The following is a 15,170-nucleotide window of genomic DNA, read 5'->3' on the forward strand; positions in this document are numbered from 1 at the left end:
CAGAAGGCATGTGATGACGCACAGTTTTACACCAAACAGCAAATGCACGCTTGGAGGTTCAGAAGGATGGAGGCAGATGCTTACGAGGGAGTAGGACCGGCTACAACTAGTCAGATCTACCAATATCTTCCAATCAAAATGACACTCATTAGCCAAAACTGCAACCTGCCAACTGCAAACAAGGCTCATCAACACAATCACTTTGCCTATATGATCATCATAACCAAAAATCAAACAAGCAGGAGCAAATGCTTGCAATTTGTGTTTGTGTCAATCTTCATGTCACAGCAATAATAACCAACACATGATGAGAATATGAGGAAAAAATCTTTCATGTCAGAAGGCTGTTTATTTGGTCTTCAATTACATGGTGGATTATTCAAAGAAGTCATCCAGCATATATTTGAAGATGAAATTACACACTAGCTTACAGTCCAGCCCCCCACTCTCCAGCAGATCGGTTTGCCTGCGCCCTGCCCGGCTGTGTGCGCTGCCCCCGGGTCGGGCTCAGGGACGAGGCTGCTTATGTAACAGCGCGTCCGGTTGGCTGAGTTTGAATTGCAAACGACAAGGACGCGTGTGATTGGCTGCGGCGCCGCGGGCGAGGGGCGGGGCCTGGGCTCCGGGATCGGCGGGCCGCCACTGGGACGGGACGGCAGCGAGAGAGCCGCCGAGCTGTGGATACAAGGCAGGCTGAAACGCACTATATACGGAATATACTTTTCTTCATTTGTCTCCAATGGGAGGGACGCACTCTTTAGCAAACAGGTATATTATTATTATTAGGCAAAGAAAAACAAGATAAACCGCCGGGATTGAAAAGAGGACACCTTTCACAAAAACATATCTGGTGCCTGTGCTGTCGAAGACCATTGGTTTTGATTGAAATGAGACTGTTGGTATCTTTTGAGTTTATAAGGCAGGTAGGTGGTGTTTTTTTTTTAATGAAAAAGCGACCTGATCGTGCATTTGAACAGCTTTTTTTGGTTTCATTTGAATGGGGATGTGACTGTCTGAGAGGAACGACAGCACCGGCGTTGGGAAAACAGGCAGGAGATGAAGGCACGTCTGTTTACGACGAGGGTCCTGTTTTCAGGGGTAAATAAATCCACGCTGCCCCCCGGAGAGGGAAACCCAGGGAGTAATAGCAGCAGGTAATGTGCATGCCTCTTGTGCTGAAGACATGCAGCTCCACATTGCACACACGGGCCTTTTGCCTGCGAGATCACAGGGTTTTGAGAGTGGATACACTTTGGACCAGGTCTACATGTTGCTGTAAAGTTTCTGGGTTGCATGTGTCGATGTGCTCCTTTGTTGATGGGTATGAGATTTGCTCCCCATGCAAGCTTGTGCATGTATATCTAAATAAAGCAGGTTGGGAGTTAAACCCTGTTTCAATACCACCATAACATGCAGTGCATTTTATATATATATATATATATATATTTTTTTTTTTAGAAATGCATGCTAAATTTTAATTAAAAAGAGACTTAAATGGCTTAAAGCTAAGAGAAGAGTATAAAGTAACACTTAGTTGCGGTGCGGAGGATTTAAAAAACATAAGCCTTTGTCAATGCAGCTGAATCAAGCTATTCAAATGCACAAGGTGTCATTTTATTTGTATTTAAGGCCGGGGGCTATTTCTAATGCTGCCCCGATTTGAAGCAGGTATTACTCTTCTGAATTATATTCCTGGATCATATGCAATCCTGCCTAATAGTAAAGAGAGGCAGGGTGGTGCTCTCTCTCTCTCTCTCTCTCTCTCTCTCTCTCTCTCTCTCTCTCTCTCTCTCTGCTGCCGATTTAATGAGCGGCCAATACAATTAAGCAGGGACGGGCAGCGCACAACCTGACCGGGCGCCGCCGCTCTTCCTTGTTCCCTCTGCGCAGATCTGCGTTTAACCTGCGGGGTGAAGACAGACGGGCTGGATTAGGGACCCCGTTTGAAAGTGCCGGGCGATTACCGCTGGGATTGGGATTTCGTCAGAGCGGCTCTTTTTTCTCAATGTGGGCTCCGGCGGATCCGTGCCTGGGCGATTTGAAATGAAATAATGGCGACACGTCGGACAGGTCCCCCGGAGGAGGAGGAGGAGGACGAGAGAGAGCGGCCGGCCGGGTCTGTGCCCGGCGAGGTAAGGGCAGCACATGGGCGCCGCGGCGAGGGGAGGCAGCCCTGCACCATCTTGGCCAGTTGTGCAGCGGAGTTGAAACCAGCGTTTGCTTTTGTGGCTTTTGATTTAATGGTTGATTTCAGGCGAAGGGATCTGGAGGATTGCCCGCCAGGCTCAAAACGATTGTTGTTTTGTGATGCAAATGAACCCCCCCAAAAAATAAAATAAAATCATGCCCCGAGTCTCAGACTACGAACTTTAGTTTTTTTGTATGGGTTATATGTCGTTTATGAAAGAACTTACTTTACAGACTTTGCATTTAGTGCCTTTTCGTGCAAAATTTAACTTGATTACATGGGCAAGGCTTCATAACTCCCCGACACTGCTTTGTTACGTAGGAAAGGGACTTGTCTTGCATTAGATTGTGTTGTAGCGGATTTTCTGTATGTAGTTTCGTGGAAACTTTGAAAATGATGGGCTGTGGACATAAACTACGGAAACAATGCAGGGTCATGAATGGAACACAATAGTCTGTGGACACTGGCACGCTGTCTGTAAACGTGGTAATACTCCAGTGCACATCTGTTCACCCTCTCCAAACAACACATTACACTCTGGTGGTGAAAAGAAATGAGGATAAGGACGCTGAACGTATAACGCCAGGATTTCATGTTGCGTTGAGCTTTGAAAAGCGATAAATGTGATCTTCAGAGAAGGAGCAGTGCCTGACTCGCTTGCAAGTTACTTTTCACTATATTGCAATCGGTTCAGGTTTGATTGTTGGTCAGCTAAACGGAGTAAAGTGCTGTATGCACGCAAGGTGCTGCTTTGGAAACAAACCTGAAGGGTTGAATGGCATTGAGCTGCTGTGTGTAATGTAGGCTCGGTGGTCCGCACCTGCGCACACGGCGGCATGTGTTTCCAGGGTGTGTGTGCAGTAACTCGCATGTTGCGGATCCGTGTGATTGTTTCAGCTGTGCAGTGTACAGCCAGCACACACTTGAGCAATGATTGAACCCTGCTTTTGAATGCAATAATCAGTGTAGTAAGTTCCCGGACTTCTTTCCTTTCCATGCAGTAGATGCTTTAAATCCACCTCTTCCTTCAGTGCTCCCTGAATGTAAACTTTATTACAACACAAACATGTTCAGTTCAATCGGATATTTACGAACACTGAAACTTTGTAGGTGCAATACACTATGACTGGCTCAATTCATTTGGCTTCTTCGAGTCGCGTTTAAAAATGTGGATGTTATTTATTATACAGTTTAAAAGCCTTTTAATTGTAATGTGGTTAGATGTGGATATTTGCATTGTTTATTCTAGGACAGAGAAACATGCTTTGACTAAACATATGATATAACTAAGCTATAATGGAATATGTTGCTTTTAATGAGTGCTAAATAGTTTTTTCCTTATTCTGTTTTTACTAACTTTCAATGTATTATTGTAGATGTAAAAATGTTACTGCTACGGTGTGATGGACATATAGTGCAAAATGTACTGGAAGGGAATCTGTGAATCAACTTGAAAGAAATCCACAGTTTATGCCTTTCAAAATAAATTGAATTAAACTGGTGGCAGACTCATGCTTTTGTAGGGATGGGTAGACAAATGATACACTCACTGAGGGACCATCTAAGGACACCTAAGGGACCAATAAGTGCATTACAGGGTTGTTTATTTTATAACTTTTTAACATTTTCTATCAGTTCAGTAGTTGTGGATATCATGGTTATTTTTAATACATACATGGATTAACCCATTATCACAAGTGTACGTTTATGATAATGTTGCATATTTACTGTAATCCTCATAGAGGGGTTTAGGATTGGTGTTATAAACCTGTTTTAGGAGTCTGTTAGCTGTCACTGAGTGCACAGCGCTGTATTCTTGCAGTGTAGGACACATGCGCTCCATTTAAACTGTTATGTCATTGACTGTGAGATGGTGTTACCTGTGGTTTATCTGCCACTAAAAGTAAATAAATATCCAGAGTCCTGTTTTGTCCAAAACAGGAAAGGAGGTATTTTTTTCCCTTTATTGACACTCGTTACTTTGAGAAGTACTGTTTTCTTGGGAAATTGTGCCTTGGATATTATATCACAATCCACAGTAAGACTGTGAGACAATCAGGTGTACAGAGAGACGCTTTCTGATGAATGCGGTTTATAGTGCTGTCTTGCTCATTTATCAACTTGCTGGTGTTTTTTTATTTTTTTTATATATAATCTTTTTAATATTAATTAGGACAATTAATTTCCTTCTCAGAGCAAAATTACTTGGATACTTTTATAGGATATAGCTGCCAAACCCTTTTTTGGCCAGTCATAAACCTAAGGAAAAACATGCAGTGAGACAACTATTTATATGTGTCTTCAGGAGTGTCGCAGATTCTACATGGCCTTTCTGACCACCTCATGTGTCCGTGTTTTATAAAACAGTGTTTTATTTTTTCATATATTGATGACATGCTTTTCATGGAATATTCTTAACTTCTAAACTATATTGTTACAATTCAATGACTGGGGATTAAACTGCAGTCTTGGTAGATCTCATTGTTACTTATTTTACAACAGTGACTTGTATTTGAGACTCGCATTTAAGCTCTGACACATTCATACAGATATTAAGATCTACCCCCCCTTATCTCTGGATTTATTTTTCTAATTTGTGAACTTTAAAAACATTGTTTAATCTCCCCTAATGTGTATTTTGTTATAAAATAACTGCTGGGCATTAAGATGTGCACAGTTTTGCTTCATGCTGTAATTGGTAATATTTTTCTACTGCAGTTGGATGGTTCCTTGAAATCTATCACTTAATTTTCCAGTCAGTGCCTGATAAACATGGCTACATTCCCCCCCCGCCCTCTCTCTTCTTGGTTAGGGCATGTTAATATCAGTGATAAGTGATAGCGCTGAATACCCAGAGGCGAGTCAGATGTTCTTTAGATTGACTGGCATTGTGTAAACCCATGCAAGTTCAGAACGGTTGTGTAAGAGAGGCTTCATGTTCTGCTGTACAATCTGGTGCTCTGACTGTGGGATTACAGACCCCAGGAAAATAGGGACATTTTGAGAACAAAGACCATATTGGGGAAATGAATAATTTATGTCCTAATTTCATGGATGAAAATATTTCAGTTTTATGCTCAATTTAAGATGCTTTTTTTGGATTGCTTTTCCCAGTGTATTTTGCTCTGTGGTCTGGACATGCTTCTGTGAATGTAGTGTTCTGCGGTGTCTGTTTCTGTCCGGGGCTTGTTTGTTTGTGGCTGTTTGGCAGGTACTGCTCTATACCTGGCTCTAGAGATGTTTGTAAAATAACCCCAAGGCCTAATGAGTGGTCAGACTGTAGACAATCTGCTGGCAGAGTCCCTATTCACCTATTTTTTTCTATTTGAGTGAGTAAGATTTCATGGCCTGTCTTGTGTGTGTGTGTGTGTGTGTGTGTGTGTCTTCGTTCAGTTGAAGTCTCTGTTCCAGTCAGGGTAATTCATGCACAGCTGCTCTCGGTCATTAAGCGGCTCTCCCTGATGCTGAGGTCTCTGTGCTGTGCCAGCTGAGGCCCAGCTGATGTCACACGGGCTGGATGAGCCCTATTCATGGCACTGAGCTCTGTGGTTGTTGATAATGCTAAAAGGGTGTGTTGGGGTGGGTGAATATACAACACTGTACAAGCAGTGGTGCAATACATCTTGCTGAGCAGTTCCAAGATGTTCATTTGGACTCGACAAAATAATGTAAACTTGACCAGATCAAAATTAATGTGTTGGGATTTGTTATTTTGAATATGTTTAGCACCACAGGAAAAAAGGGGCTGATGTATTATCAATATATATATGCATATGATATTTATTGAGTGCTGTGCACCTGTTATGTGATTTGATCAGGTGTGCAGGTGTTTAAATATCACTTTTTGGGAAAGTCATGAGGAAAGAAACAAAATTCCAGTGACTTCCCTAATTCCAATCCAGAATAGCCAATGCTGTAACCTATGATTTACTACGGCCTACCTTAATGCCCAGGAGAACAGTTGGGCATCTTTTTTCCTTCTCTACTGCTTATTATATCGTCTTTGTCACGATCAAAACCAGATGCTCTGAAGCCAGGGCGGCCGTCTTGCCATTGTGGCTGTCGGCTTAAGCATGTGGTGTGTGAGTACAGCAGAGGGTGTGCCTCCTCCTTTGCTGGGCCTGACCTGCATGTGTAAGTTGGTTGAAACCATTGATAGGGGTGAGCAAGCAATGCTTTGTTTCCAATTGGGCTGGTTTTGTGTAACGGGTTGAGTCCTCGGGGTATGAGATTCATTGAAACCCAGTGTCTCCGGTCCTGTTCTCAGAGAGAATGGTGCGTTAATGGGTTGAGCATTGGCAGGTTTATTTAATTTCAATCTGTGAGATACAAAATTTCATTGTAGGTGAATTAATAATAATAAAGTGATATAGTATGTGTAAATGGTAATTTTCACTAAACTCCACATACAAGCTGCGAAGTCTTTGCAAACTAAAGGTATCACATTTTTGTTATTTCCACAAACTGATTGGCTGCACTCAGCGGCACCAGGAGTTGTACTGAATACAACAGTGGCAACGGCAGACCTTCCCGTCCAGATTGTGCTAACCCATTATTGTGCAACCCGCATTAGTGCAGGCTGCTGCTTCACAGAAATTATCTAAGATGTACTGAATGGTTTAACAATTTGAAGAAACTAAACCTGTCAGAAGATACTGCCTTTTACATTGTTACTACAGGTTTTGGACAAGCCCAAAAAATGTACAGTACAGTATTACTTGACATCCTTAACATTACCTTGGATTTAATTTGTCATGAATTTGACACTTTACGGATTAAGAATGTAAAAGAAACATCAACTTGATCTGAATGCTCAAGGTCAAAGGTACCATTTTCAGGACTGTTTTAGTGAGCACTTTAGTTTGAGGTGTTCTATGTTTGGTACAGATTTGATTAGGCCACTGGCCAGGGAGCCATCTTAATTGAACAGTCAATATAGGCTAGTTGTTCACAATACCAGATTTCATTTTTTCTTCATCACTCTGAATTTAAAATGACCTTTGCACACAGCACAGACACATAGGAATGGAGAGGGGAAAATGCTCTTTGCATGTATTGGCGTTTACGCTAACTGTACATGAGGGAGGTGTTACTATTATGTTGATCTTAAAGCAATAATCTCCAGTATGAAAAGCTCCTCAAAGCCAAAGCACGACCCATTTCTGACCTGGAGTGTTTAATTTTGATTGGTACCCCTGATATAGATTTTCTTGAAAGTTGCTTTGAAGTAGTGCTTTACTCTGATTTTCCCTCGGATTAGGTAATCACAGTATAATCAAACGCATATATAACGGTAAACAAGCGTGAGCTTTACATTCCTCCTGATATTTACCCAATCACACTTCTGCAGCGTCTGCCTTCTGCAAGTGTTCAGTTTTAGTCATTGCGGTTATTTTTATTCTCCTGCACTCGTTTCATGGAAGGGTGTCTATTTATAGAAGTGGGGCACCTTGCTGCACATTGTCAGCCTTATCTTATATGCAGTGATTCCGTTTCTTTCTTCCTTTCTCTGTAGAAGAATATATTCTCCAGGAAGAGATCGCAGAAGCGTATTCCTACTGATCGATCGATAGACTAGAACACAGCCGGGGGAAGGAAGGGTTCAGGAAGAAAAAAATATTTATACATGTGCAAGATACACTAAGCATTCAAAGTAGTTCGATTTTTTTTTTTTTTTTTTTTTTTTTCTTTCATTTTTTCTGCTTGAATGGCCGATTTCCCTTTTCAGATGAATGGAGGATAGTGGCCGCATAACGCTGACACAAATGAACGCACACTGATCTGGTGGTATACATTACAAGTACTCCAGGCAACTCGCATTAGAAGCATTGCACTGATGTGTTGTAGCATAAAGCACATGGGAGCAATGATTTTAGTCTAATTTGACCTGCAGTGTTGTATCATTTGCCTTTCTTTGTGAAGCCGAGTGTGTAATTTATTCTAGGAGGTAAGCGCAAACTGCCCTTGAGCCCTCTACTGCAAAGATCACAGCCTCTTTCACTCTCTGATATGATACTATAGATCCCTAGAAAAACTGGTACTTCCAATGTTAAATGGAAGGAATCTGAATGCTGTAATGTCAGTGAGGTACTATTAATTCATAACATTATAATTGTTCAGTGTATTCATAGCTGTGTGTTCATACCAGGGTCTGCAGGTCTTGTATAATACACACAATATTACAATTTCAATTTTTAAAAATGTATTTGTATATCCAAAAATATAGAATTGCACAACCCTTGAAAATAATGCTGATCATAATTCCTGTGGGAACTCTGAAATCGACAGAATAACATGCTGTCAAATACTTGCAGGAATTCATCAGATTTTAGCTTGCTTGCCTGCTGTATGGGCTCTGTGGTTTTAGCTGGAAATGACACATTTCCTGTTGGTGTAACCACTGGAAATGATACTGGCTTTCAGAATGAATCAGTTTTTCCTTTTTTTCTTTCTTTAGGAAGCAATGCATGTTTTTTTTTTTTCCCCTCTTTGCAACGCTGTCATGATTGTGTGCACAATTTGATTTACTACACAAGCAGTTGTAGATGGGAGGGGAAAAAAACAAGGCCAAGTTATTCTGTGTTGCCAAAACGTAGTCCGCGTTTAAAGGGAAATGTACAAAGCATGTGAAAATAACACACAAGCACTTTCTGAATGTTTTTGGTGTTGATCAGCTAAACGTTTAAACTATTGAATGAACCTTGGATGATACCTCTTTTAGACAAGCCCTCTGAACCAGCTGTGGTGTCTTGTGGGGAGGTTCTGTATTTCCCTGTTTGATACTCAATGTTCTCTGATGCTTTTAAACAGCTGGTAGACTGTGTAGTTTCTCTGAACAGGGAGCAGGAGATCATTGTGAGTCTAGCAGGTGGAGCTATGGATTAAATGGACCGGTGTGTGAAGATCTGTGACTGTAAGGGCTCGTTGTTGCAGAAGTACAGAGACACTTTGCACAGCCTCAATACATACACTGCAATTATATTGCCATTTGATGCTCAGACTGATTTTTTTAAGTAATATCATTGTTGATTTAGTTGAATAAGTTATACTGGATTTTATTACAAACTAGTCTTTGTAGTAGTAAGGAATTGCAAATCTTTGGCAGCTTGCCCTTACTGTTTACGACAAGCTTGGGTGTTATGTCATCAAACAATACATTAATGTCTTTTGTTAAAGGCATGTAGAGAGGATAAAAAAGCTAATCTTCCCGGTTTTATTGGTACCCTGTGAATGATCTTTCCATAAACATAGTAATTGCATGACTACTTCAGCATGACATCCAGTTAATTATTGTCATTAAGGTTACCATGGATGTCATGCTATGCCTGGTGTAGCTTTATTTATTTGTAAATAAATTATGCCATATGTAGTTGGTATATTTGAGAGATTAATTATGATGTTTAATAGCACAGCATATTAATAACTTGATTTCCAAGTTAGACTGACTTAACCTTTTTACTTAAAACACTTTCAATTATGAATTTTAAGGTTTACAAGGAAGGGAGAATAGTTATTTAATTACCTGGACTCTTGCTGTGCTTTGTAATTTTACTTAAATCAGTGAGGATGCTACAGTAATAGCCACTATTACGATCACTTATTTGAAAATCAGCTATTGGGAATTTAACATGCATGGGAACATTGGGTTACTGCCTTGTGAGTTAAATATCATTGCCTTGTAAAAGCAGCATAATGCTGTACTCCTACATGGAGGAGGAAGACAAGAATTAAACTATGAAGGTTTTAATTTTGATGAAACCACTGACCTTTCAGTTTACCTTCCCTGCATACCTGTGTCACACATTCATACCACAGACAATGACTAATCAGTCTTGCACTATTTAAGTACCTTTTTGTAGTGAATCGGACATCTTAAGGAGCAAGTTTTCTAGATTTTGTTCTTATGTAGCAGAAAAGGCAGGATTAATCATGATTCTGTACACTTGTGTCTTACAATCCATTATTGCAAATTTGCTGTACTTTACAAAGTGTAACTAAGTGGTTGCTAATTACATCGATCAGCCATAACATTATGACCACTGACTGTTAAAGTGAATAACACTGATAATCTCGTTATCATGGCACCTGTCAGTGGGTGGGATATATTAGGCAGTAAGTGAACATTTTGTCCTCAAAGTTCATGTGTTAGAAGCGGAAAAAATGGGCAAGCGTAAGGACCTGAGCGACTTTGATAAGGGCCAAATTGTGATGGCTAGACGACTGGGTCAGAGCATCTCCAAAACTGCAGCTCTTGTAGGGTGTTGACTTGGCCTCCAAATTCCACAGATCTCAATCCAATCGAGCATCTGTGGGATGTGCTGGACAAACAAGTCCAATCCATGGAGGCCCCACCTCGCAACTTACAGGACTTAAAGGATCTGCTGCTAATGTCTTGGTGCCAGATACCACAGCACACCTTCACAGGTCTAGTGGAGTCCATGCCTCGACGGGTCAGGGCTATTTTGGCGGCAAATGGGGGACCTACACAATATTAGGCAGGTGGTCATAATGTTATGGCTGATCAGTGTACATTTCTTTAATGTATTCAGTATCAATATTGTTGTCTGTGAACTGTAGCTTAAAAAATTAACCAATTAATTTCTGTAATTGAACTTTGGTCTTGTTAGGTCTGTGAGTGCCAGTGACTTGTTCTCAATGACCCTGGGAAGGTCACTGGACTTAATTCACCCTGTCAGTGTTTCTTTGTAACCTGTGATGATAAAGGGAATTGAATGTATGCTGAGTTTGAGGTTGTACTTTTCTATCTGTAGTATAGTGGGCACATTTAAGGTTTTATATGAAATAAATGTTGTACAGCTCTCCAAATGTACTTCATCCACAGGCTTGGAGTAGATGAGATTTTGGACTGCTTTGAGACACCGGATTAATAGAATTTATCCCAAACCAGGCAGTTTTCCAGGATGTGATTGCTGTATTGTACTGTGATTAAGTCAAATTGTCATGCAACTTCTGGATAAGTCAATTCTGTAACTCTCCTACAAATCAAGATTAGTGTCAGTCTTTGGATACATAGGAGATGAATGAGACCTTTTCTTGTGAAATGGGAGAGATTGCCATCTAGAAGCTCCTTGCATATCATTTATTCATCAATTATTTTTTTCCTACTTTTAAATGTCTCCAGTAAACATTAAGCCATGTAAGACTTCAAGATTTCTTTAAGAGGATTGCCTGAATTTAAAGATGTTACCATACAGGAAAAGTTTAAATCAGCTCCTTCATGTGTACATAAATACAATCAAACCATTCTTCAGAACTCCATCCTGTATATCTCAACGTTACAGCACTATGCAGTAATGTGAAAAATGTTGTCTTTTGATAGAGTATGTATGTAGAAAAACTGTTCATTCATAATTAAATATAAGCTGTGTGCTTGCCTTTCTAGTTGTGGTTATCATATTTGAGTGTGAAAAGCCTGGTGTTAGAAGTTGTATGTGAGGAGTGTTTGTACTGCATGTCCTGGCACAGTTCGGTTTCAGTGCTGCTTTGAAAGAACAGCCTGTATTGCTGCTGCTGATGCTGCTGCCTGCCGCAGATGCAGCTACAGTAGCTCTTGCTGGGCAGGATGTCAGAGGCAGTGTGATTTGTCAGCTCTACAGCATCCAGGCTGCTCAGATCTTCATTCAGATACGGTACTGAGAAGCAAAGGGAACAGCATTCGGGACCTGGGAACTTTTCTTTTTCTGAACACTGGAAGGAAGAATCTTCTCTGCATCCTTTTCTCTACATTAAATTTTTTCAGTTTAATGTGATAATTCAGTGTTAATTAGTTTGGTGAAGATGCTGCTTGCATTCAGCCTGCCTGCTGGGGTGACAGATGGGAAGGGAGAGGAGCCCCCTGTCTGATTGTTCTCCACGCTGGTGCAGGAGGCACGGGCTTCCACAGGGGACAGGACTCTCGCCCCGGGAGAGGGGAGCTGTCACTGAGACACAGACTGCGCTAGAGCCAGGCCCGGCATGGCTCACCTCAGAGTGTTAGACTGCATGATCAACCACAACTGGAGTTTGATCTGCAACCTGTACTGCGCCTGGAGCACGCAGGTTTGTCCCGGCCTTCGCTTTCCTCAATGCAGCCTAACCATAGCTGGACTTCTACTGGTCATGCTACTTTGTTTGCTTTTAATAGAAAACACGCTACTGTTGTTCTAAGTGCAATAATAGTATCCCATCTGATGCACTGCGTATGTATTTAGGTATTGGTATTGCAGAACTCCCCCCCCCTTCCCCCCTGCTGCTTCTGGGACTATCACCCCTGATACCTGCAGTATTTATATTTCCTCTCTGTAAAACCGAAAGACAAGATGGAGGCTGATAATGTAAAGATGTACACCATTGTGACTTCCCCTGCGATCTCTAATATATTTAATGTGCTCGGTGTTTGGTTTCCAAACTGACTTTATTCTTCTGTTAAGCTACAACACTGCAGCTATTGTATTTGCATTTGAAAACCTCTTTAGCTATCGCAGTTGTAGTCAAGTCAGCATCCTCTGGCTCTTCCTAATTTAATTTTATGCCACATAGATATTGAAAGTTACATTATAATGAATGGACAGTACTCTGAACTGCTGTGTAACAAACTTGGTTATGCCAATACTTTACGGTTTTCTCTATTCTCATGTATCTGAACCTAGAGAAATCACACAATCAGGATCCCTTTACATAAAGGCTCTACAAATGTGCATTATAATGTGGTTTATAGTGCACACAGTTATTTTTCATCATTTTGATTTATATAGCTTCAATTTAAATGTCTTCTCCTTCATCCGATGATGATCATTAGACCTTTATTAAGAAGCCTAAAAGAAAACCATTCATTATTCATGGTAGCAAACAGCGAGGATCCCAATTATGTTGATTTTCCACTGTGTTTCTGGGGTCTGGAATTGTAATTTGTCCACCTGCTCTCCTTCAGGGCACCCTAGCCCGGTCTTTGTTAGGCCCTGTGGCCAGGCGCCTTGGGAGTCTAGTGCTCACAAGGATTAAAGACAGGCTGTGGATAATGTCGGGTGCAGCTTGGAGGGAAAGATGCAGATTCTCAAGCTGCTGTATTTGTGTTTAACTCGCTAACATGCAAATGTGAGTCGGGGAGTTATATTTGTTTTAAGTGTTTTGTACCTTCAGGCATTTATTACATTTCTAAAATGCATCCTGCATTGTGCAGTTTAAATATATTAGTCATAGGCAATAGTAGAGGAGGAGAATGGCATACTGGGTGCTACAGTACTGTGTTACTTATGAAGTTCAAAAATACTGGCAGGGAGAACAAAGGGTATTTTCATTTTCAGACAATCCACCTTAGGGAACAAAGCCTTCAATTCTTGGGTCATTTTGCATAGTCTTGACTATGAAACTAAAATGAAAGTTAACTTCAAATGTATTGATGACCTCTTAATATATTCAGGACCATCAGTACAGGTTCCAGCAGAACAAACAATTATACTGTGCATCTGCATTTTGTATTCCCTGTAACTGTTTTGAATCAAGAGATGGTAAAAATGCAAAATGATAATTTATTTTATTTTTCTGTCCTTGTTAAAGATACCGTGCTGAGTACTCTAGATTTTCCTGCCCTGTTGAAGGGGGTCAGGGACAGCAGTTTTACACACTTCCAAATATTTGCATCTGAAATCTGGTGAAAGGAGTGCAGTTGAAGGAATGAATTTGCATTACCTCTACATCACCACAAATAACTTTGGGAGCTTACCAGGCTGCCCAGCCAATGTACATTTTAAATCCCGCCTCCAATCTACTGATGATTCCTCATCCGTAGAAAAGGTTGGGGCCTATTCTTCCAAGGATCGTTGCTTTTAAAGTGCAATATTGTAATTAATAACATATACAATTGGTTTCTTTATATTTACTCGCTATATAACATTTTGTGACCTACAGTAGATAGTTTGTGAACACAAGGTAGTTCAAGAAAGGGGACTATCTATCTTTACAACACTATTAGATAGTCTGTATCATTTGAATGAGACCTAAAGTTGATGTGCTAAGTGATGGTAGAAATATGTAGTTTCCCAACTAATATCTGTAAGTTGGTTCTGTTAAAACCAGTCTTCTAACTGATAGTTTGATGTGTGCTTTACTACAGTAAGTGTGATTACTGTGAAAAATGAACATTAGAGAAGCCTAGGGGATAAAATAAATGCTCTCCAATCCATTTGTAGCTTAAAAGCCTCTGTTGGGGGAGGCTGTAAATGCAACAATGAGCTATAACTGATATGATTGGGATGCCAGTTTTATGATTTGTACACAGGTGCTTGTTCACATTTAATGTTCCTTTATTATTTCAAGAAAATAATAAAAACGCTTGTTACAGATTTCTTGGTTGTCTTTAAATTCTTTAATTTCCCCTCTCCTTTCATGAAAATGCACTGACATCTCATCTTGAATTATGCATGTACACTACTAAACTAATAACATAATTTGTTTGAAGCTGTTTGACAGTCGGCTACATTAAAGTGACATGCAGGAAACTAATACGGCACAAAAGTACATGTGATGTTTAAGCACGTGGTATTTATCAAAAATGTTCAGCTCTCCGATAAGGTGGGAAGTTTGGCGGGTGTTGCCCTGAAGGGTGTTGCCCAGAAATGGCAAGCAAATACACAATGTGGGATTACAGTATGCCACTCTTAACTCCACTGCAATAACCAGTTTATTTATGGGGTTTCTGAAGATTACCTTTTTCAATGGTCGTTAGTAAGGCTTCTCTAGGCCTGCTTGTTATGGGTTGTATTGGAAATAGTATATTTTCCTCAGAAAGTTAAGCAAATGTATTCGGATGCACGCCGAAGTGCACTTTATCAGTACAATTGAATAGAGGGAACAGCCTTCAACAAGGACATGGCTTTACTCTAGCTTTGTGTGGTAAACAGTGTGAATTGCACAGCCGAAATGATGCAGAGGTTGCTGCACTACAGGCAAGCTTGCTTCTGTGCTACTTTTTCTACACGTCCTT

General features: G+C 40.6%; 1 protein-coding gene across 3 annotated transcripts in view; it reads left to right on the forward strand.

Annotated features, from left to right (window-relative positions):
* The first annotated feature begins 644 nt into the window (after positions 1-644).
* arhgap21a (Rho GTPase activating protein 21a) overlaps positions 645-15,170 on the forward strand; it is an 83,627-nt gene continuing 69,101 nt past the window's right edge. For 2 of the 3 annotated variants that reach the window (XM_066718241.1, XM_066718260.1), the window contains exons 1-2: positions 645-923; positions 1,891-2,132. In XM_066718241.1, coding sequence (XP_066574338.1) covers positions 2,052-2,132 — 81 coding nt within the window. In that variant the 5' untranslated portion in view covers positions 645-923; positions 1,891-2,051. The remainder of the gene's footprint in view (positions 924-1,890; positions 2,133-15,170) is intronic. The other variant, XM_066718251.1, reaches the window with a different exon arrangement.

Source organism: Amia ocellicauda, chromosome 2 (assembly GCF_036373705.1).
Source record: "Amia ocellicauda isolate fAmiCal2 chromosome 2, fAmiCal2.hap1, whole genome shotgun sequence".
NCBI lineage: Eukaryota > Metazoa > Chordata > Actinopteri > Amiiformes > Amiidae > Amia > Amia ocellicauda.